This window comes from Diceros bicornis, chromosome 26 (genome assembly GCF_020826845.1).
Source record: "Diceros bicornis minor isolate mBicDic1 chromosome 26, mDicBic1.mat.cur, whole genome shotgun sequence".
Classification (NCBI taxonomy): domain Eukaryota; kingdom Metazoa; phylum Chordata; class Mammalia; order Perissodactyla; family Rhinocerotidae; genus Diceros; species Diceros bicornis.
In genome coordinates, this window is record NC_080765.1 from 29,783,820 (window position 1) to 29,805,892 (window position 22,073).

A 22,073-nucleotide genomic window follows, 5' to 3' on the forward strand; every position below is an offset into this window, starting at 1 on the left:
TGCCACATGCAGTCATTTGCATACTTTATTCATCCTCTCTTAGTGCCTACATGGGAATGGTCCAGTGACTTTGGATTTAGCCACAATTTAGTAATAATCTTTTCTCACAAGGAGGAAAAATTGTTACTTGGTAACTGCCAGGAAATCACCTGTAACAGCAGCCTACATTATTCTCCCAGAATATAAAAATGAGTTTATGAGATTAGAACCATCTCTAGTTCTAAAGGCAAATATTTTATTCCTTTTCCTCCTAGGTTTTCCTGACTGTGAGAACTTCGTACCTACCAAGTGTAATGGTTCTATAACAGACAGTAGTCCTCTCTTTGGACTTGACTGTGAAATGGTAAGTACTACTTTCGATTTTTCAACTGAAGTGTTACACACTAGGGTCTAGTAGAAGATGTGTTCTTGAGTCTAATGCCCCAATGAACCAGTGTGTTCAGTTCCAATATTCAGTTTAAATAACTGAAAGTAGACCCTCTTACATTTTAGAAACCTTGGATCTATGCTCCAGGATGAAGAATAAATATCACAAAAGTTTTCTAACTAGTTGCTATGTTAATCAAACCTTTTGTACAATTCTAGAAGTATACTCCTGTCTTTTGAACAGTGTTTTGTTGTTGCCTTGAAGACTTTGCCTCAGTTACCATTGGTTTGGCTTAGTTTTACACATTTAAGATCAGAAGTAGGATTTCCCTGCTTAAGCTCCTTGTGTGTTTTACTTTGTCTAATTAGTAAATCTGCTTTCAAAGACAGTGCATCCTATCTCACTTAGTACTCAGGTAACAGTGTCTCAATTCTTAACAGAGTGGCTAAGAGCTAACATTTTGGAAGGTCTGTCATATCTCAGGGTGTGTATCCTGGCTTTGCCTGTTAGTGGTCATGTTACCTTGGACAAATTCCCTAACCTCTCTCAGTCTCAGTTTCTCCCTGTGTGAAGTAGAGACAATAATAGAGACAATAATAACCTCATTGGGTTATTATGAGGTGGTATATATAAAATGCTTAGTACTGCATTAGATGATAATAGAGTGTGCTAATAAAAATTACTTATTAGTGTACTTAGCATAATACTGGGATGTAGTACACTCAATAAATGGTACAATTATGATTGATGTTATTTCCATTTATCTTCCTTCAGCACATCCTTCCCAGAGAAATTGTACTGTGTTGGTTGCCTTGAGTGTAATGTTCAGCAGCCTGCCCAGCTTTAATTTCCTTCATACTGGATCCTCTAGTCAGCACCAGGCTGTGCCATTGTCACCGAGACCCCGGTAGATTAGGGTAGATGGCAGTTGACATAGTCTGAATAATGAGAGGAAGCAAGAGCGTCCACAGTTCAGCAGCCTGACTATGTCCTGGTCTTTCAGTGCCTCACATCCAAGGGGAGAGAACTAACACGCATCTCACTGGTTGCTGAAGGAGGCTGCTGTGTTATGGATGAACTCGTTAAACCTGACAACAAGATTCTGGATTACCTCACCAGGTATTTTTTACTTTGACTTCAGCTCTTTCTCATTCTCATGGAATGAGACCTAAAAGGAATAGCCTGTAGCTTCTGTTTAGTTTGGTATTATCTACTTATATATTATCAGAGAAAAAGCTGGGGCATCCCAACTGTAAATTTTAATACTGAAATTGCTCTTACCCTTCTTGCTCTCTAATCCTCCTGTGACTTTAGGTCAGCAGAATATTAACTTCTTTGTCATAGAAACTCCTAATTGTAATCATTATCTAGCAACTGCCAAAGAGATGAAACTTTGCTTTCTGATGATACCTCATAAATCTGCACATCATTATTTGGCAGGCAAATGATGTTAGAGCTTCATCTGCCTTGACCTCAAAAACCAAAACAAAACTAAGCTTCTCTATAACAGAAATTTGAAGCTCAAAAATTTTAGTCTATCTTTCCAAAGATTAGCATGTAATTTCAGAATGGACACACTACACTGATTAGGCAAAGAAAAGCCAGTGACACATTACTATTTCTTCCCATTGAAATTGCACCAATAGGTTCATGCTTACTTAGACACAGAGATGCCATGATAGTGTTAAAGACTGTCCTATTAACAGACATGAAAATTAGACAGTATTTTTAAGGCAAAGATGTATGTATAACCATGTTTGTCACAGTATTGCAAAAATATGGGAATATCAATGTCTAAAAGTTCAGAATTGGTTAAAATATGTTATATACATATAATGGAATATTTTGTAACCATTTAAAAGGATGTGCTGAAATAGATTATTGATGTGACAACTTGTTCATGATATATGGCAAATGATAAAATCATGTTATAAAGTAGCATATGCATTATGATTATATTTTTTATAAAAAATAAAATATACATGAATATATATATCAAAAATATGAAAGGATATTTACTAAAATGTAAAAAGCAATCATTTCTGGGTGGTGGAATTATGGGTACTTTTTAATTTCCTCTTTGCTTATTTGTATTTGCAACCTTTCTACACTGAACATCTATTAATTTTTTTAAAATATTCTTTTGGAAATCACTTTCCAGAGAGGAAAGCTTATTAATGTCCTGGCTTGTCCATTTCTCTTTTGTTACTGAAAGCTTCTCAGGAATCACGAAGAAGATTCTTAACCCAGTGGCAACCAAACTCAAAGATGTACAGAGACAGTTAAAAGCACTGCTTCCTCCCGATGCTGTGTTAGTGGGCCACTCCTTAGACTTTGATCTGAAAGCCCTGAAAGTGAGTAGCTACTTTAAGGCTTGTTTTTCTAGTATATATGCCTATTCCATTTATCTCAAATCCAAAGCCTTGGGCTCTTCTATCGTCCAGCCCACTTGTTTTTGTTTTTTCCTTTAGCATACGATGCTACTCATTCTATTCTCTTTCCTCCTCAGATGATACATCCATATGTTATTGATACATCATTGCTTTATGTCAGAGAGCAGGGCAGAAGATTTAAGCTAAAGTTCTTAGCCAAAGCTATTTTGGGGTAGGTTTGTTTGCATGTTATAAAATTGTCCCAACAAATTGCACAGAAGTTAGCATATAGTATCTTATTTAATGCATATTGCAAAATTGAGAGTCTCTGTTTTCCTTTTTAGTTTGTAAACATTATTCCTTTAATTTCTTATGAATCCTGTGATCCTAACTCCAGAGAGAAGTATGACAGAAATGAAGAAATTGTGGGAATAGAAAAAAAGAGGTTTACATTCACAGCTGAAGGTTGATGGATAGAACTGGACAGGCAGGGACAGAAAAGTTAACCCAAGTTTCAAAGTGTAACATTCCTGTATTGAATGTATCCTATTATGTACAAACACATATGTACAAAGATGTTCATTATAGTATGGTTTAAAGTACCCCCCAAAACTACAAATGTTCTACAGGACTGGTTTAATAATTATTGTTATCTGTATTATTGAATATTTTGTTATTGTTGTTCAAAAGAATGTGATGAATCTGTATGTGCTCATAAGGAAGCGTCTATAAGATACTATGGAGAATAAAATGGAGATGCAGAACAAGATCTATATATGCCTATAAATTCATATGATATAGATTAGATTTAGATATATCTATAGACATAAACATAGGGGGGTTTTTTTGAGGTTTTTTTAAAAAATAACCAAGAAAGGATTTACATACATATAGACAGTTGTCTACAAATAGAAAATTTCTGGAAAGTAACTTTAAACAGTAGTTGCATCTAAGAAAATGAGACATGGAGTTGGCTGGGGAGTGGGCCAGAGACTTTTTATTTGGTAGCCTTTTGTCCAGATGATAGTCATGCTGTAGACAAAGCCATTCCTGATCTACATCCTCAGTACCTGTCTCAGGTCCTGGCACTTAGGAATAAAGGAATCTTGAGTATTATGATGCAAATATGATTATTGAAATGCTGAAATTTTACATGTAACCACAATATTTGAGGTAGTTGAAAGAACGTATCATTAAAAATACTCCCAGGTACCTCAATTTTATCTTGACTTTCCAGGAAGGATATACAGTGTCCAGACAGGCTTGGTCATGATGCCACAGAAGATGCTAGAACAACCCTTGAATTGGCTCGATATTTCCTTAAGTATGGGCCAAAGAAGGTTAGTATCTTTGACCTGTGTGTTTGCTTTTCTTAAAATTATGGGACTCGAACAGATAATCACAGACCACCATTTCCTATTGTTACCTTTTGTTTTTTTACAAAAATGGGAGTATAATTCAAGCTGAGCATGTATTTGGAGTTAAGACCTGTATCACTAGCATAATGTAGTGGTTAAGCATGTAGTGTCTGAGGTTGGACTTATCTTTTGTTAAATAAAGACTCTACTATGTCTAGCTATATAATCCAGGGTAATTCCTCTGAACAGCTTGAGTTTCTAGTTATGTAAAATGGGAACACACTTCTCTGGGATATTGGTGAAGGTAAATGAGATACTATGTATGAAGCTCTTAGCACAGTGCCTTGAATATATTAAGCACCATAATGTGCTGTTGATTATTGTAACTGATGCTAATGCTTGTGGTAATTATAAATAATCTACATACATTTTTGCTTTCTTGGGGTAGAGGGAGCATACCATTGTTTCAACAGCAGTTCCGTGGGTGTAGATTAGAACAGCACAATAAGGGACATGGAAGAGGACATAGATTTTGACAGACCTTGTTTGAACGCATTCTAACCTTTTAGGTTGTCCCATTGTGTGATGTTCTGTTATGACTCCATTAGAAATAAATTGTAGTCCATGTAGAATAGTAAACAGCCAGAATAGTGTTTTGTGTCATGGTGATGGAAAGACATTCTACAATATCTTATTGGGCGCGTAAATAATAATAGCCACCATTCACCAAGATCTTACTTAAGTGTACTGTTTAAAATGCTTTATCATTATCTTATCCTTACAGCAACCCTATGAGTTAACTATTATCATCTCAGTTTTATAAGCGTTATGAGGTTTTGAAAGGTTAAATAACTTATCTAGGGGCCCACAGCTAGTAAGAGGTGGAACCAGGATTCAAACCCATGTTTGTCAGATTCCAAAGCCTGTCTTTGCTCTATATTAGGGATTAGCAGACTTTTTCTATAAAAGCCAGATCGTAAATATTTTAGGCTTTACAGGCCATATTGGCTCTATCACAGCTACTCAACTTGCTATTGGTAGTGCAAAAGCAGCCATAGCAGTATGTTGATGAATGGGCATAGCTATCTTCCAATAAAACGTTATTTACAAAAAACAGTCATTGGGCTGGACTTGAGCCAATGACTGGAATATGCCAGCTCCTGCGCTAAACCACTACATTAGAGATTCTAAAAACTTTTTGGTCTCAGGACCCATTTACCCTCAAAGAGCTTTTGTTTATGTGGGTCATATCTATCAATATTTACCATATTTGAAATTAAACATGAGAAAAATAATCTTAATATTTATTCATTTTTTAAAATTATCCCAAAAAACCATTACATGTTAACACACAAAATATATTTTTTATGGAAAAAAAGAATTTTCAAAAGAAATTAGTGGGAAGAGTCTTACTTTTTAAATATTTTGCAAATCTCTTTAATGTCTAGCTTGATAGGAGACAGGTGACTTTCTCATATCTGCTTATACATTCAATCTGTTGTGTTATGTAGTTGGAGAAGGGAAGACATCATGAAAGGGTCTCTGGAACCCCCAGCAGTTCTTGAACCACACTTTGAGAACCACTGCATTCTATTACGATGCCACTTGATTTCAGTGAAAATTTTATCTCACTTGAGTAAAAACTAAGGAAATCTGAATTAAGTGTGGACTTTAGTTAATAGTAACATATCAGTAGCGGTTCATTCATTGTATCAAATGCACCATACTAATCTAAGATAGTAGTAGTTGAAAATGGGAGTAGAGTATATGGGAACTCTGTACTATCTTCGTGACTTTTCTGTAAATCTAAAACGATTCTAAATAAAAGGTTTGTATCCGACTCTCTACATCACAACTTACAAGTGGTCTCCCATTTTATGGAAGAAGAATAAACTAGAATAGACTTTTCATGGTTTTGTATTAAAGCAATAGAAAGTCTTTTTTTGATGTTGTCGTAAAAGCCATTCTTTTATCATTTCCAAAAATTGTATGTTTGCAGAGAAATAGATTTTAAGTGACTGACTATGGAATGAATGATGAGGCAAAATTGCCATCCCTTTTCACTTAGCCTTGCTTGGCCCTTTCCCATATTCATGTAACAACATCAGCAGCTGGTAACAGATTGCTGAGCAGCCAGAAACCATCTGGTAACTATTGAAGCCAACCTGGGACTGTGGCAGTGGCCAAAGCCACTGTCTACAGAAGCAGAGAGCACCACTTGAGTGGGTTTTTCTTGGATTTTTTTTTTTGTTTTTTGGGGTTTTTTTAAACCTCAAATGCTTTGCAAGAAATTGGATGATTTTTACCACTTTATTTTCTTCAAGATTGCAGAACTAAATTTGGAGGCACTAGCCAGTCACCAAGAACTGCAAACAGCAGTCCAGGAGCCAAGAAATACAACAGAAGTAGTTCAGCAGCTAAACACAAGGTAATATTTTTCAGTTCTAAACAAGAGCAAAGATAAATGGGGAACCTAGTTTCTTATTTAACAACAAAACCTGGGAATTTTTTCCCGTCTTTTGAGTCTATTGAGAAAAGTTTACCAATAGCATGAGTAACATTCTTTCATCACAAAAACCATGGAGGGAAAAATACCACCTTCTACCCTAAATAGTATCTAATTATTTTTCTAATTTTCTGAATCTAGTGACTGGCCTTAAATGACTTCCTTTACAAAAAAGTAAGACATTGAGGTCTTGAACTAAATAGCATTAGGGGAGTTGATAGACTAGGGGGTGTTTTGATTAGAAGAGTCATCCATAGCCTTGATATATTGCTCAGGTTGAGGAAAAAAAACCAAAAAAAAAAAATAGGCTCAGAAGGGGTTTGTCTCCATGTCATAATAGATATATCAGATCCTTAGATCTGGCCTAAACTTTGATAGAGAGCTTTGAGTGTATTTCTTGTTTATCCTTCTTCCCTCTAAATATAGAGTAACACTGTCCAATATTTCTGCAGTGGTGGAAATGTTCCATATCTGTGCTGTCCAGTAAAGTCCACACAACACAGTATGGTACATGTGACTTCTGCAATTGAGGAACTGAATTTTAATTTTTTTAACTTTAATTTAAATAACACTATGTTGCTAGTGGCTGCCATATTAGACAGTGCAAGTATACACTTGCTCTGGGGTTAGGGAAAACTGTCGTTTTTACCTTGATCTCTTCTACTTCTTTACAGTGTTTTAGAATGCTTGGACTCAATGGGTCAGAAGCTCCTTTTCTTGACCCGGGAGACGGATGCTAGTGAGCTTTCTTCTTCCAGAAACTGTCAGACTATTAAGTGCCTTTCAAATAAAGAGGTGAGTGACCTGCTGTCTCTTTGAAGGTTGCATTCAGAGCAGAGGGGAATGTAGCCCTTTGCAACCCATGCAAGTGTCAAGGTTTTTTTCATCAGCAACCCTGGCTACCATTAGCAAGTCTGCTTCTGTCTCACATCTTGTATGGAGCACTTTTAGTCCCAGTTACCCCATAGGAGAGGAATTGTCAGCTGCGAGTCTGCTTCCAGAGCCCAGCAGGCATGTGGCTTTGGCCTTGCACACCACTTTGAATTTCTGTTCTGTTTCTAGTTTATGGAGATGCTTATCTTAGTTTTTAGCCTGACTATATCTTTTTGGTTTTCTCTTTTTATACCTTGTCTGTCATGGCTGTATGTGTAAAGCAGAAGGGATGCATCAAAGCATGAACTTACATCATCTTGTTCAGATCTGTATTTTTTAAACATTTTATTTGGAAATAATTTCAGATTTACAGAAAACTTGCATGAATGGTGGATCAGCTATATACCTCCTATCTAGATTCCTCTTCTGTTAACACTCTGCCCCATTTGCTTTGTTGTTTCTGTATGTGCTAGCATGCTCATGCTCTGTCACTCTTTCTTGCTTTCTCTCCCCTTCTCCCTCTGTGTGACATTTTATTTTCTAAACCATTTGAGGGTAAGCTGCATATCTCGTGGCCCTTTACTCCTAGATACTTCAGTGTGTATTTCCTAAGAATAAAAGTATTCTCTTACATACCCACAGTAAACTTCAGTAAATTTAATGTTGATAGAGTACCTTTATTTAATTTTTGTCTGTATTCCAGTTTTCTCAGTTGACCCAATAATGTCCTTTGGCATTTCTTTTCCCTTCAGAACAGTATGCATACTAGGGTCATGTATTGCATTTAATTGTCATGTCTTTTTAGTTTTCTGTAATCTGGAACCATTCCTCAACCTTTCTTTGTCTTTCATGACGTTATTATGAGTAATACATGCCCACCCCCTGGGCCTGAATGTTTCTCATTTTGGGTTTGTTTGATTAGATTCAGGTTATACATTCTTAGCCAGATTACACATAAGTAATGTGTCTTTCTCAGGGTGTCACAACCAGAGGCACATGTTGTCCATCTGTTCCTCTTTTTGCTGTTTATTTTGATGACCTTAACAAGATGTCTGCTTTCCCCGCTACAGAGTTACTTTTTTTTCCCCTTCTAATAAGTAATATGTGAGGAGATACTTTAAGAACAGCAAATATCCTGCTTTTTATCAAAATTTCCCCCCTTATATTTAGCAAAAACTGATAATTCTTGGCTGAACCAGTCTTTACTATGATGGTTGCACAATGATAGTTTTCCAACTCTAGCACTTCCCCATATTTACTAGTTGTTACTCAGCGTTCAAGAGTCCTACCTTTATCTTATTTATTTGTTTGTTTATTTTTCATTCTTTCATTTATTCATTCACTGTGGACTCATGGATTCCTATTTATTTCAATGGTTAATAATTTATGATTGTACCAAATTGTTTTGGTGCTGAAATTTCCCAGATTTGGCTAGTGGTAGCCCCTTCAAGCTGGCTCCTCTGTCCTTGTGACATGTACTCATAATTTTTTTGAGCATTTTCTTCCTTTCTGGCACAACAAGATATTCTAATACCAGGTTTATCCTGGTATTAGAAACTGAGAGCTGGGTGCTAGGTATACATATTACTATGGGGTGTCTTTGCTTCTAGACCCTTAAAGCAGACATGTAGGAAATATATGCATGTAGATATATGTGCATATACATATACACACATAAATTTATATGTACACTGGATACATATTTCAGAAATCATGTATCTATATCAGTACCTCTAATTTCAGCCCTTTCATACAGGTTCTCCCTTGCTTTTCCTTGTTCCATGTTTGTATCTCTTTTTATCCACTGTGGGAACACTGGCTCCCAACAACATTAGCATTTACTCATTTGCTCAGACCTAAACTATATCCAAAATAGTTTTAGAATTGATGTGCCCAAATCACTATAGAATGAGTTTAGAATTTGGTTTCAGTTCTACTCTCCTCCCTAGCCCCTACCCCACCTACAACTGACGGTATTGGGTATATGCATATTTTATTTATAAGTTAACTTGGATTGTGTTGTTTTCTCTTCTTCAGATTAGCTGTGTTATGCATTTAAAAGACAGTTGGGTTCATTTGTTTGTTTGCTTTCAGTTTTAGTTTTTTGCCTCTCTTCCATGCTTATTATTTTTTGAATCTATAGAACATTAACCTGCTTCCAAAAGCTAAACTACAAAAAAGTATGCTCGGAGAAGTGCCATTCTTCTCTTTTACCCAATCCTCCCCCTACCTCATGTAAGTAAATAACTTTGTTGTTTTCCGATTTATCCTTCTTTTGTTCCTTTTTTTGTAAAGAAAAGCAGGTATATGTATGCTTTCTTATTTCTCTTTCTTTCTTACATAGAAGATAACATACTATATAAGCTCTTTTGCAGTTGCTTTTTTCCCTTAACACTATATCCTGGAAACCATACCATATCAGTTTATAAGGATTGTCCTCATTCTTTATTATAGCTGTATAGTATTCCAGTGTGTAAGTACCATAGCTTTATTATTCCTTTTCCAATTCTTATTTCCCTAATTACTTTCTTTTTTCTAAATGCTTTGGCTAATGCATCCAGAACAACATTAGCTGAGATCATTGATTTGAAACTCTTCTTTTTTATTATAGGTATTTACAGCTATAAATTTCCCTCTAAGTTCTGCTTTAACTGCATCTTACAAATATTGATACGTTGTATTTTAATTTTCATTCAGTTTAGAGTACTTTTTAATTTTCCTTTTGATTTATTCTTTGACTCATGGTTATTTAGAAGTGTGTTATTTAGTTTTCAAATATTTAGGGATTTTCTTATTACTGATTTCTTCCTTAATTTCTCTGTTGTCCGAGAATATACTTTGAATTACTTAAATCCTTTAAATTTATTGAGAGGCAGAATTGCTAACTATAAATGTGGATTTGTCTAGTTCTTCTTGGAGTTCTATTAATTTTTGCTTTATGTATCATGAAGCTTTGCTGTTAGGTACATGATCATTATGCGTTACGTCCTCCTCATGAATTGGCCTCATTATGAATAGGCCTTCTTTATTCCTGGAAACATTCTCTATTCCAACTTGTACTTTGTGTGATATTAATATAGTCCCTCCTGGTTCCTTTTGTTTATTGTTGGCATAGTACATATTTTTTATTTTACATTTAATCTATTGTATCTTTATATTTAAAGTGGGTTTCTTGTAGTCAACAGTTAGGTTTTGCTCTTTTATCCAATCTGATAATCTTTGCCTTTTAAGAGGAGTATTTAGGTTATTTGCATTTAATATGATTGGTATTGTTAGGTTGAAGTCTATCATCTTGCTGTTTGTTTTCTACCTGTCCCATCTGTTCTTTTTTTTCCTGTTTCCTTTCTTTCTTCCTTTAATTAATGAGGTATTTTTTATGATTTTATCTCCTTTGGCAGTGTATTAGCTATGATTCTTTTTTGTGTTATTTTAGTTGCTTCAGGATTTATAGTGTATGTCTTTAACTTATGACAGTTTACCTTTAAGTGATATTACACCACTTCACGTATAAGAACCTTACAACTATATATTTGCATTTCTCCCCTCCTGGCCTTGGTGCTGTTGTTGTCATCATTCATTTTACTTCACATGTTATATAACCTACAACATATTGTTATTATTTTGCTTTAAACAGTCAGTTATTTTTCAAAGAGATTTCAATTTTTTGAAGAACTTCCATAGTGTTCATTATAGCTGTTGCACTGCTTTATGATCCCACCAATAGTGCATAAGGGTTCCAACTTTTCCACATCTCTGCCAACACTTGTTATTTTCTTGTTTTTTGTTACTACCTATCCTAATGGGTGTGAGGTGATACCTCATTGTGGTATTGATTTGCATTTCTCTGATAATTAGTGATGTCGAACATCTTTTTTTTCCTTGCATTTGTTGGTGATTTGTATATAATCTTTTAAGAAATGTCTATTCAAGTCCTTTGGCCATTTTTAAATTGAGTTGTTTGGTTTTTTGTTGTTAAAATTTTAAGTTATTTATATATTCTGGGTTTTAATTCCTTATCAGATATATGATTTGTAAACATTTTCTCTCATTCTGTAGGTTGCCTTTTCACTCTGCTGATTGTGTCTTTTGATGAACAAAAGATGTTAAATTTGATGTAGTGCCATTTGTCTAATTTTGCTTTTGTTGCCTATGCTTTTGATGTCATACCCAAGAAATCATTGCCAAATCCAATGTTTTCTTCTAGGCATTCCATAGTTTTGGGATCTTACATTTAGGTGTTTAATCCATTTTAAGTTAATTTTTGTATGTTGTGTAAGATAAGGTTCCAGCTTCTGTCTTTTTCATTTGGATATCCAGTTTTCCCAGTATCATTTTGTTGAAAAGACTATCTTTTTCATATTGAATGGTCTTGGCAACCTTGTCAAAGATCATTTGACCATATATGCAAAGTTTTATTTCTGAACTCTGTTCTGTTCCATTGGTCTCTATGTCTGTTTTTGTGTTAGTACCAACATTGTTTTGATTACTGTAGCTTTGTAGTATGTTTTGAAATCAGGAAGTTTGTGTCCTCTGAGTTTGCTCTTCTTTTTCAAGTTTATTTTGGCTATTTGGAGTCCTTTGGGATTCCATATGAATTTTAGGATGCTATTTTTCTATTTCTACAAAAAATGACATTAGGATTTTAATAAGGATTGCATTAAATTTGTAGATCACTTTGGGTACTATTGACATCTTAATAATATTGTGTTCCCACCCATGAACATGGGAGTGTTTCCATTTACTTGTGTCTTTTTTAATTTCTTTCAGCAGTGTTTTGTAGTTTTTAGTGTACAAGTGTTTTACCTCCTTAGATTTTTTCCTAAGTATTTTGTCCTTTTTGGATGCTATTGTAAATGAGATTTTTTTCCTTAATTTCCTTTTCTGATTGTTCACTGTTAGTATATAGAAACACAACTGATTTTTGTTTGTTGATTTTATATCCTTCAACTTTGCTGACTTCATTTATTAGTTCTTAGTGTTTTTGTGGAATCTTTAGGGTTTTCTACATGTCATATGTGAACAGAGATTTTACTTCTTCCCTTCCAATTTGGATGCCTTTTATTTCTTTTTCTTGCCTAATTGCTCTGGCTAGATCTCCCAATACTGTGTTGAACAGAGGTGATGAGAGCAGACATCCTTGTTCCTGATCTTAGTAAAAAGCTTTGGTCTTTCACCTTTGAGCATGATGTTAGCTGTGGGCTTTTCATATATGGCCTTTATTATGATGAGGTAGTGTCCTATTCCTAGTTTGTTGAGTAAAACACTGAAAATCATGAAAGAGTATTGAATCTTGTCAAATGGTTTTTCTGCATCAATTGAGATGATCATGTGGTTTTTGTCCTTCATTCCATAATGTGGTATATTACATGGGATGATTTTCATAATCATCCTTGCATTCTAGGAATAAATCCTACTTGGTCATGGTGTCTAATCCATTCAATGGGCTGTTGAATTCAGTTTGCTATATGCTCCTATTTAAAGTTAGTAATTACTTAAATTGGAAGGACTTACATTTTGTTGTTCCCTGTGTGTCTTGTAGCTTTTTGTCCCTCTTTTCCTCTCTACTGTCTTGCTTTGTGTTTCATTGATTTTGTTTGTAGTGACATGCTTTGATATGCTCATTTTGTTTTGGTATATTCTATAGATATTTTCTTTGTAGTTATCATTGCAATTACATAAAACATCATAAAGTTATAATATTCTTTTTTAAACTGATGTAATTTAACTTAAGTTGCATACAAAAACTCTACTCCTATAAGCTCCGTTCCCCCCACTTTGTTATTGATGTCATAAATTACATCTTTATATATTGTATACCTGTTAACATAAGTATATAGTTATATTTTTTCATGTTATTATCATTTAAATTCTGAATAGGAATTAAAACTGAATTATGCGCCAAAATTACATTAATACAGGTTACTATATTTGTCCATGCATTTATTTTTACTGGAAAACTTTACATTTTCATGTGGCTTCATGTTGCTGTCTAGTGTCTTTTCATCTTGAAGGACTCCCTTTACTATTTCTTGCAGAGCCGGCCTAGTGGTAATGAACTCCCTCAGCTTTTTTTTGTCTGGGAAAATCTTAATTTCTCCTTCATTTTTGCAGGACAGTTTTGCTGGATACAGTATTCTTGGTTGATGGTTTTTTTCTTTTAGCATTTTGAATCTATTATACCAGTCTCTTCTGGCCTGCAAGGTTTCTGCTGAGAAATCCACTGATAATCTTAGGGAAGGTCCCTTGTATGTGATGAGTTGCTTTTCTCTTGCTGCTCTCAAGATTCTCTCTCTGACTTGAACTTTTGGCAGTTTGATTGTAATGTGTCTTTGTATGGGTCTCTTTGGATTTATCCTGGTTGGAGTTTTTTGAGCTTCTTGAATTTGTGTGTCCATTTCTTTCCTCAGATATGGGAAGTTTTCAATCATTATTTCTTCAAGTAAGCTCTCTTCTCCTTTCTCTCTTCTTCTTCCAGGACTCCCATATGTGAATATTGGGCCTCTTGATAGTGTCCCATAAGTTTCTTAAGCTCTCTTCACTTTTCTTCCTTTTTTTCCTTTTTATTCTGACTCAATTTCAAATGCTCTGTATTCAAGTGCGCTGATTCTTTCTTCTGCTTGATCAAGTCTGATGATGAACCCCTTTAGTGAGTTTGTCAAATCACTTATTGTGTTTTTCAGCTTCAGAATTTCTGTTTGGTTCTTCTTATAGTTGCTGTCCCTTTGTTGATATTCTCATTTTGTTCATGCATCATTTTTCTTTTTTTTTTTTTTTTTATAATTTTATTTATTTGTTTTTCCCCCCAAAACCCCAGCAGATAGTTGTGTGTCATAGCTGCACATCCTTCTAGTTGCTGTATGTGGGTCGCGGCCTCAGCATGGCCGGAGAAGTGGTGCATCGGTGCGCGCCCGGGATCCGAACCCGGGCCGCCAGCAGTGGAGCGCGCACACTTAACCGCTAAGCCACGGGGCCGGCCCTGCATCATTTTTCTGATTCTGTTAGTTGTCTTTGTTCTCTTAGCTCATTTTGTGTTTCTTTAGGTGTTGTTTCTGGAGTTTTATTTTGTTTCTTTGATTGGGCCGTTTGTCCCTATTTCTTTGTATGCCTTGTGGTTTTTTTTCTTGAGACCTAATCATTTGGAAAAAAAACTACCTCTCCCATCATTATGGCCTAGCATCATGGAAGGGAAGACTTTCACCAATCAGCCCAGCTACAGAGGTTCTATGACCTCTCAAGCCTATTTTGAGGATGAGCTTGAGTGTGTGCTTTTAGTTGTCTCAGATTCCCTAAGCAGCTTCTCCCTGTTTCTTCTCAGCGCTTGTACTCTGTTGCTGTCCCTGGCATCTGCCTGTGGAACTGTAACTCTGATCTGCTGTGGTGATCACATCTGCTTTCAGTGGCTTCCTAACAAGGCTGCCAGTCCTGTCAGTACTCTGAGTCAGGGAGACAGAAACTAGTCCTTCAGGCAGCCCCCAGACTAGCGATAACATTGGATGCATGATCCACTCTTGTTTCTGTCCAGAAGGAGGATCCCCAGTGTGGGAAGTTTGCTCCCTCTTGAGCCCTGCTAGGTCAGATAGGGGAGGGACACAGATGGGCACACAAAACACTGTATATTTTCCTTAGTCTTTTGTTGGAATTCCATCTTGGTTTTTTTTTTTTTTTTTTTTTTGGTGAGGGAGATCAGCCCTGAGCTAACATCCGTGCTAATCCTCTTCTTTTTGCTGAGGAAGACTGGCTCTGAGCTAACATCTATTGCCCATCCTCCTCCTTTTTTTCTTCCCCAAAGCCCCAGGAGATAGTTGTATGTCATAGTTGCACATCCTTCTAGCTGCTGTTATGTGGGACGCAGCCTCAGCATGGCCGGAGAAGCGGTGCGTCAGTGCGCGCCCAGGATCTGAACCCGGTCCGCCAGTAGTGGAGCGCGCGCACTTAACTGCTAAGCCACCGGGCCAGCCCCCCATCTTGTTTTTTTGTTAGCCTGGGTGCTGTAGCTTCTCAGTTGGTCTCTAGAGTTCTTGCAAAGGTACTCTGGTCTGTATGTTATTGTTAACTTGGTGTCTCTGTGGGAGAATGAGGGCCTGAAGTTTCCCAGTTCACCATCTTGCTGATATCCCTCCTTTTCTGGAGTTTCTAAACAATGCTGCCAGTAGCATCAGTGCTCTGAGTCAGGCGAGACAGAAACTAGTCCTTTGAGCAGCCTCAAGACAAGCCAAAATGTTGGACACAAGGTCCATTCTTATGTTTCGGTTCCAAGGGGGCATCCGTAGTGTAGGAGGTTTCCTCTGGGTTGCCCTGCACTAGGTTGGATGGGTGAGGGGCATGAATGAGCATGCAAAACACAACAAATTTTCGTACCCCTTCTGATGGAATCCCTTCTTGGTTATATGTTGGTCTTGGTGCTGTAGCTTCTCAGCTGGTCTCTAGGGTTCTTACAAAGGTATTCTGGTCTGTATATTTTTAATTCGGTGTCTATGGGAGAGCTAGGGCCTGAAGCTTCCTTGTACTCCATCTTGCTGATGTCACACTCTCTTCCTTTTTGTTTTTTTAAAGTGTTGTTTCTTTTTAGGATGATGTTCTGGTGCTGTGAAGTTAAAATAATGAGTTTATGCTTTTGGGAGGGGTTGGCATTTGTCTTATTTATCTTTCTTCAGCACCCTTAATTCCTCCTCTTATTTCCTTCTTTCGTTTCACTGCAGTGTCTCCAAGGGGGTATTAACTCTTCTCTATATATCTGATTTTCCCCAGAACCGCTGCTTCTCTGAAGCTGCCAAGCTCCTTGCATGTAGTCAAGTGCTGTGAACTATCAAATTGGTGATCTGTGTTCATTATTTTGGCATTTAGTTGTACTTTTTTTTCTGGGGATGATTTTGTTTGTGCTTCATCTAAGTCTTCGATGCCTCTTGATGTTTATCCTGAGTCTCTTAAGCCTCCTCTCCTTGCTTTTTACTCACAGGCTTGCAGCAGTGTAGGATGGTGGGAGTTCTGTTGGAATTGAACTTGCTTCTTTGCTTAGAAGTAATTTGAAGGTTGTAGTGCTAGTCTCTGTTTCTTAGTAATGTTAAAGGTGTGGGTCGGATGTGATTTTATTTATTCTCTTTACTGATTATATGGTTTTTCTAGGAGGCTGTGTGCTGTCACCATTTTTTCTTCCAGACCTTGAAGTCAGCCATACTGCTTTTTAATATAATATAAAAGACAACCACTGTTTATATTATTGTGGCTCACCTCTAGGAGCCACAATAGACTACTAGGTTCCTGCTTCATCCAGATTGTGCTGTTCTTTGCAGGTTCTTGAGCAGGCCAGAATGGAAATCCCCTTGTTTCCCTTTAGCATCATCCAGTTCTCTTTTGAAACCTTTTCACCCAGCCTCACTGAAGAAATGAACAAAAGGGTAAGTGAATGGGTTCTGCTAGATGATTTATTTAATGACTTATTATAATCTCCTCCCTTATAGGAAAGTAATACTTACTTTATTAAGTTTGCTGTATATTTCTCCAGGTTTTTTCTGTGTATATTAACATTTTAGAAAATACATTTTTATAAAAATGAGAATCAGACTATTTACAACTTTATTTTTTCATTTAAGAATATATCATGTTCATCTTTCCATTCTTATTTTCCTTGTTTTTAATGGCTGCATAGTATTCTTTTTTTTTTTTTTTGTGGTGAGGAAGACTGGCCCTGAGCTAACATCTGTTGCCAATCCTCCTCTTTTTGCTGAGGAAGATTGGCCCTGGGCTAACATCTGTGCCCATCTTCCTCTACTTTATGTGGGATGCCTGCCACAGCATGGCTTGGTTAAGTGGTGTGTAGGTCAGCACCTGGGATCTGAACCTGCGAACCCCAGGCTGCTGAAACAGAGCGCACAAACTTAATCACTATGCCACCAGGATGGCCCTGAATTCTTTTGTATGATGTACCTATTATTTTCAGCATTTGTGGTTTATGAATTTTTGCTATTCCAAATAATGCTGCAGTGAAATCCCTGTGTACAAATCCTTGGACATTTGGCAAGTGTTTGTGTTGAGAAATTCCTTGAAGTGGAATTATACCATGTTTTGACTCATAATTTCTTGAGATTTGACTTAATTCTCTTTCCTCATCCACCTCCTCGCTGTATTCTGTTGTTTTTTTATATAGATGAGGATCAAGTGGACAGAGATGTCAACTGTCTATGCTGGGCCATTTAGCAAAAATTGCAACCTCAGGGCTCTGAAGAGACTGTTTAAGAGCTTTGGCCCAGTCCAGTCAATGACTCTTGTTCTTGAAACCCATCAGGTAATGAGACAAGAAAACTCAGATTTTTTACTTTCTAGGTTAGCGTTGGAGATTTAGATGGGGCCATTCAGATAACAAGTATTAGTGATATGAGCTTGATTGTCACCAACTGGAGTGTGAGACATGCTCTGTCTGGTGAGAGCAGTTGCTGACCCACAGGAATGTGTACCCCAGATTACCAGATCTTTGATTTTGTTTTGAGAATTGAAAAATCTGCCAATTTTCATATTCTGGCTCCAATATTCTTAAATATATAGGCCAGACCAAAAAAAAAACTCTGTTGGTGGAATGAGGCCTATGGGCTTCCTGCTTGTGACCTCAGCTTTAAATGATAAAATGCCCTTTGAAAAACAGCACTAACTTCCATGTCTTGGGAAGTCTCTGTAGGGTTTAACTACAAAGGAGGCTCATAGCTGGGTTCAGATATAGGAGGAGCTAATATTAAGGCAGGGCTTTTTTTGTTGTTTTTGTTGTTTGTTCTCCAGTCTCTAGGAGTAAGTTTTATTTATTGGTTTGTTATTTACATAAAAATCCTATAAAGAGTTTAATTATTTTTACTTTTTAAAAAATAATACTTGCATATGGTTTAAAAAATTCATACTATTTAAAAGGACTTAACAAGTAAGCCTCCATCTTTATGGTCATAGCAGGAAGTCAACAGATAAAGACTACAATTACATGAAGTAATAACAACATTATAAGCACATTATATTGAGACAGAGAGGAAACCATGGAAAGAATTCAAAATAGAAACCGTATAACAGATATCTGTGGAACTATTGATATACAATAACTGGTAACAATGGGACCTCCAGAGAGAGGAACTAGGTGGCTGGAAACAGGGGTTAGGGGAAGACTTTTCACTGTAAATATTTTGTACCTTTAGAATTTTGACCTAGGCAACTATTGAACTGATGAATTAAACTATTATGTTTAATAACTATTTACTATAACTATAATGTAATAACTATTATATTTAATGACTATTAAAGTGAAGTAAAAAATTAAAGACTTCCAAGTGATCCAAGTGCACAATCCTAGATGTTTAAAATGTGCTTTCCCCAAATCTTTAATGTCTTTCCTATACCTAAAAATAGAAATAAAAGTATCGTCCCTGGAAAGATGGACTGAGGTATGGGAAGGATATGTCAAGGGACTGTAACTGCTTCCTTTAAGTCTTTCTTATTCCTTTTTTTTTTGGTAAAATATATATAAAATTTGCCTTTTTAATGGTTTTTAAGTGTACAGTTCAGTGTTATTAAGTACATTTTCTCCAGAGCTTTTTCATCATCCCAAACTGAAACTCTGTACCCATTAAACAATAACTCCCAGTCCCCCCTCCAGGCCTGGTAAGTACGATTGTACTTTCTGTCTTTATGAATTTGACTACTCTATGAACATCATGTAAGTAGAATCATACAATATTTGTCCTTTTGTGTCTGGCTTATTTCACGTAGCATAATGTCTTCAAGGTTCATTGATGTTGTAGCATGTATCAGAATTTCATTGCTTTTTAAGGCTGCATAATAGTCCATTGTATGGATATATGACGTTTTGTTTATCCATCCATCTGTTGATGAACGTTTGGGTTGTTTCCACCTTTTGGCTATTCTGAATAATGGTGCTGTGAGATTTGATGTACAGATATCCGGTTTGGTCCCTGTTTTCAATTCTTTTGGGGTATATACCCACAAGTGGAAGTGCTGCATTAAATGATAATTCTATGTTTAATTTTTTGAGGAACTGCCATACTGTTTTCCACAGCAGCTGTACCACTTTACATTCCCACCTGCAATGCCAAGGCTTCCAGTTTCTCCTTATTCTAGCTAACAGTTGTTTTCTTTTTTTTTTTGATAATAGCCATCCTAATGGATGTGAAGTGGTATCTCGCAGTTTTGATTTCCATCTCCCTAATGATTAGTGACATTGAGATCTTTTCATATGCTTATTGGCCATTTGTGTATCTTTGGAGAAATGTCTATTCAAGTCCTTTGCCCATTTTTTAATTGGGTTATTTGATTTTTTATTGTTGAGTTTTAGGAGTTCTTTATATATGAATTCTTCATTAGATATGTGATTTGCAAATATTTTCTCCCATTCTTTGGGTTGCCTTTTGACATTGTTGATAGTGTCCTTTGATGCAGGATTTTTTTTTTTTTTTTTTTTTGAGGAAGATCAGCCCTGAACTAACATCCGTGCTAATCCTCCTCTTTCTGCTGAGGAAGACCGGCTCTGAGCTAACATCTATTGCCAACCCTCCTCCTTTTTTTTCCCCCAAAGCCCCAGTAGATAGTTGTATGTGGTAGTTGCACACCCTTCTAGTTGCTGTATGTGGGACGACGCGGCCTCAGCGTGGCCAGAGAAGCAGTGCCTCGGTGCGCACCCGGGATCCAAACTCAGGCCGCCAGTAGCAGAGCACACGCACTTAACTGCTAAGCCACGGGGCCGGCCCGATGCAGTTTTTAATTTTGATAAAGTCCAATGTGTCTTATTTTCTTTTGTTGCCTGTCCCTTTGGTGTCATATTCAGGAAATCATTGCCAAATCCAATAACATGAAGCTTTTCTGTGGGAGCACTTTTATCTCTATGATGATGCTATGGCTCAGAATCATCTCAAAGATTTAGCTACTCTGCATTATCAAGCACAAAAGCAGTCAGTTTGAAGATGCAGCCTGTCCAATGGAAGAACTTAACCTCCCCAAGCTTATAGGAAAGCTGCTTGTCTAAAATTAAGCTAACATAACAAATGGGAATCTCTACCTGTGACTTGCAGTGATGACTTTAGTGATTCATAATAAATAGCATGAAAAACAAGTTGGGGGCAGGGGCTGGCCCGGTGGCATAGCGGTTAAGTGTGCACGCTCTGCTGCGGCGGCCCGGGGTTTGGATCCTGGGCGCACACTGACGCACCATTTATCAAGCCATGCTGTGGCGGCGTCCCATATAAAGTGGAGGAGGATGGGCACGGGTGTTAGCTCAGGGCCAGTCTTCCTCAGCAAAAAGAGGAGGATTGGTGGCAGATGTTAGCTCAGGGCCAATCTTCCTCACCAAAAAAAAAAAAAAAAAGGCAAGTTGGGTAGTAAAGAATTTGTTAGTGCTTTCACCATACTACCCAGGGAGAAAGGGCTTCAATTTTAAATGACAAAGATTATTTATTTTCTGAGAAACCAGTTCCTGAACCTTGGTGATCCCACTTAAAGTTCATGATCTGTGATCGCTGTCCAGCACAGCACAGCACAGCAAGGACATCGATTCTGGTGGCTTTGGCTACTGTAGTTTAGGCCCTTTTCCCAGCTCCTTCTCTAGCAGTTTGAGCTTGGAAAGCAAAGGTAAGGAAATATTGTTTTTTCTGCAGCCACATCTCTGTATACAATACGAAGTCCTGGAAGCTGCCCAGCTGGCCATAGAGTCCTTGGATGGCATCCTGGTAGATGGTATCTGCATCAAGGTAAAGCAAAAAGCAGCACCCTTCACTCTACCCTAGCCTAGCGCAGCGTATATTTACGGTGCCCTAAGACAACACCTTAAGAGAAATGCCCTCTAGAGGCCCAAGCACAACACTTTCTGTTATGGAAAGTCTTCAGCCAAGCCTGGCATTCTTCTGGCAGTGACCTAAGACATGACAGCTTTCATTTTTGTCAGAATCAGCCTGGGCTATATTGTGGACTTGCTTAGACCCCACATGATTTATTCTGAGTGTTTTTTTGTGGTTGCCTTTTCCTGTAGCTTTCAGGGAGATCAAATGGTGATATTTTTAAGTTTGTTATGCAAGTAAACAGAATTTCATTGGGGTAGAAGACAGGAAACTGATTTCCATTTTGGGGGGATTGTGGGGACAAGGAAAGGGAGGAGTGAGTATATTTACACCAAAATATTTATATTTATGTATTTATTTATCAAGTGTGTACCATAGTCTTGGGAGGCAGTTATTATTAGCCTGCTTATACAGATAAGGAAACTGCAGAATTTAGTTACTTGCTAGTATATAACAGGCCTGGGGGTTAAAGTGGTGACTTTCCACCAATAACACCATCTTTCCTTGGTTAGGTGCAGAGGCCTGTGACAGAGCTCACCCTTGATTGTAACACCCTCGTGAATGAGCTGGAACAAGATTCCGAGAACCGAGGTACTATATACCTGTCTGGAGTGAGTGAAGCCTTCAAAGAACAGCTGTTGCAGCAGTCCAACGTCTTCTTTGGCCTAGAAGCTGTGATCTTGCCTAAAGATCTTAAAAGTGGAAAGCAGAAAAAATACTCTTTCCTGAGTAAGTCTATGCCACTGAAGGTAGCCTTGGGGAAGGAGATTGGGGATGGTG

The 22,073-nt window shown here is 37.1% G+C and overlaps 1 protein-coding gene across 6 annotated transcripts in view; it reads left to right on the forward strand.

The window, feature by feature from the left end:
- REXO5 (RNA exonuclease 5) overlaps window positions 1-22,073 on the forward strand; it is a 39,792-nt gene that overhangs the window by 13,137 nt on the left and 4,582 nt on the right. For 5 of the 6 annotated variants that reach the window (XM_058569890.1, XM_058569892.1, XM_058569889.1 and 2 more), the window contains 11 exons: window positions 255-343; window positions 1,371-1,486; window positions 2,583-2,721; window positions 2,877-2,971; window positions 3,977-4,079; window positions 6,422-6,525; window positions 7,278-7,398; window positions 16,767-16,871; window positions 17,621-17,758; window positions 21,114-21,206; window positions 21,806-22,022. In XM_058569890.1, the coding sequence (XP_058425873.1) occupies window positions 255-343; window positions 1,371-1,486; window positions 2,583-2,721; window positions 2,877-2,971; window positions 3,977-4,079; window positions 6,422-6,525; window positions 7,278-7,398; window positions 16,767-16,871; window positions 17,621-17,758; window positions 21,114-21,206; window positions 21,806-22,022 (1,320 nt within the window). The remainder of the gene's footprint in view (window positions 1-254; window positions 344-1,370; window positions 1,487-2,582; window positions 2,722-2,876; window positions 2,972-3,976; window positions 4,080-6,421; window positions 6,526-7,277; window positions 7,399-16,766; window positions 16,872-17,620; window positions 17,759-21,113; window positions 21,207-21,805; window positions 22,023-22,073) is intronic. The other variant, XM_058569891.1, reaches the window with a different exon arrangement.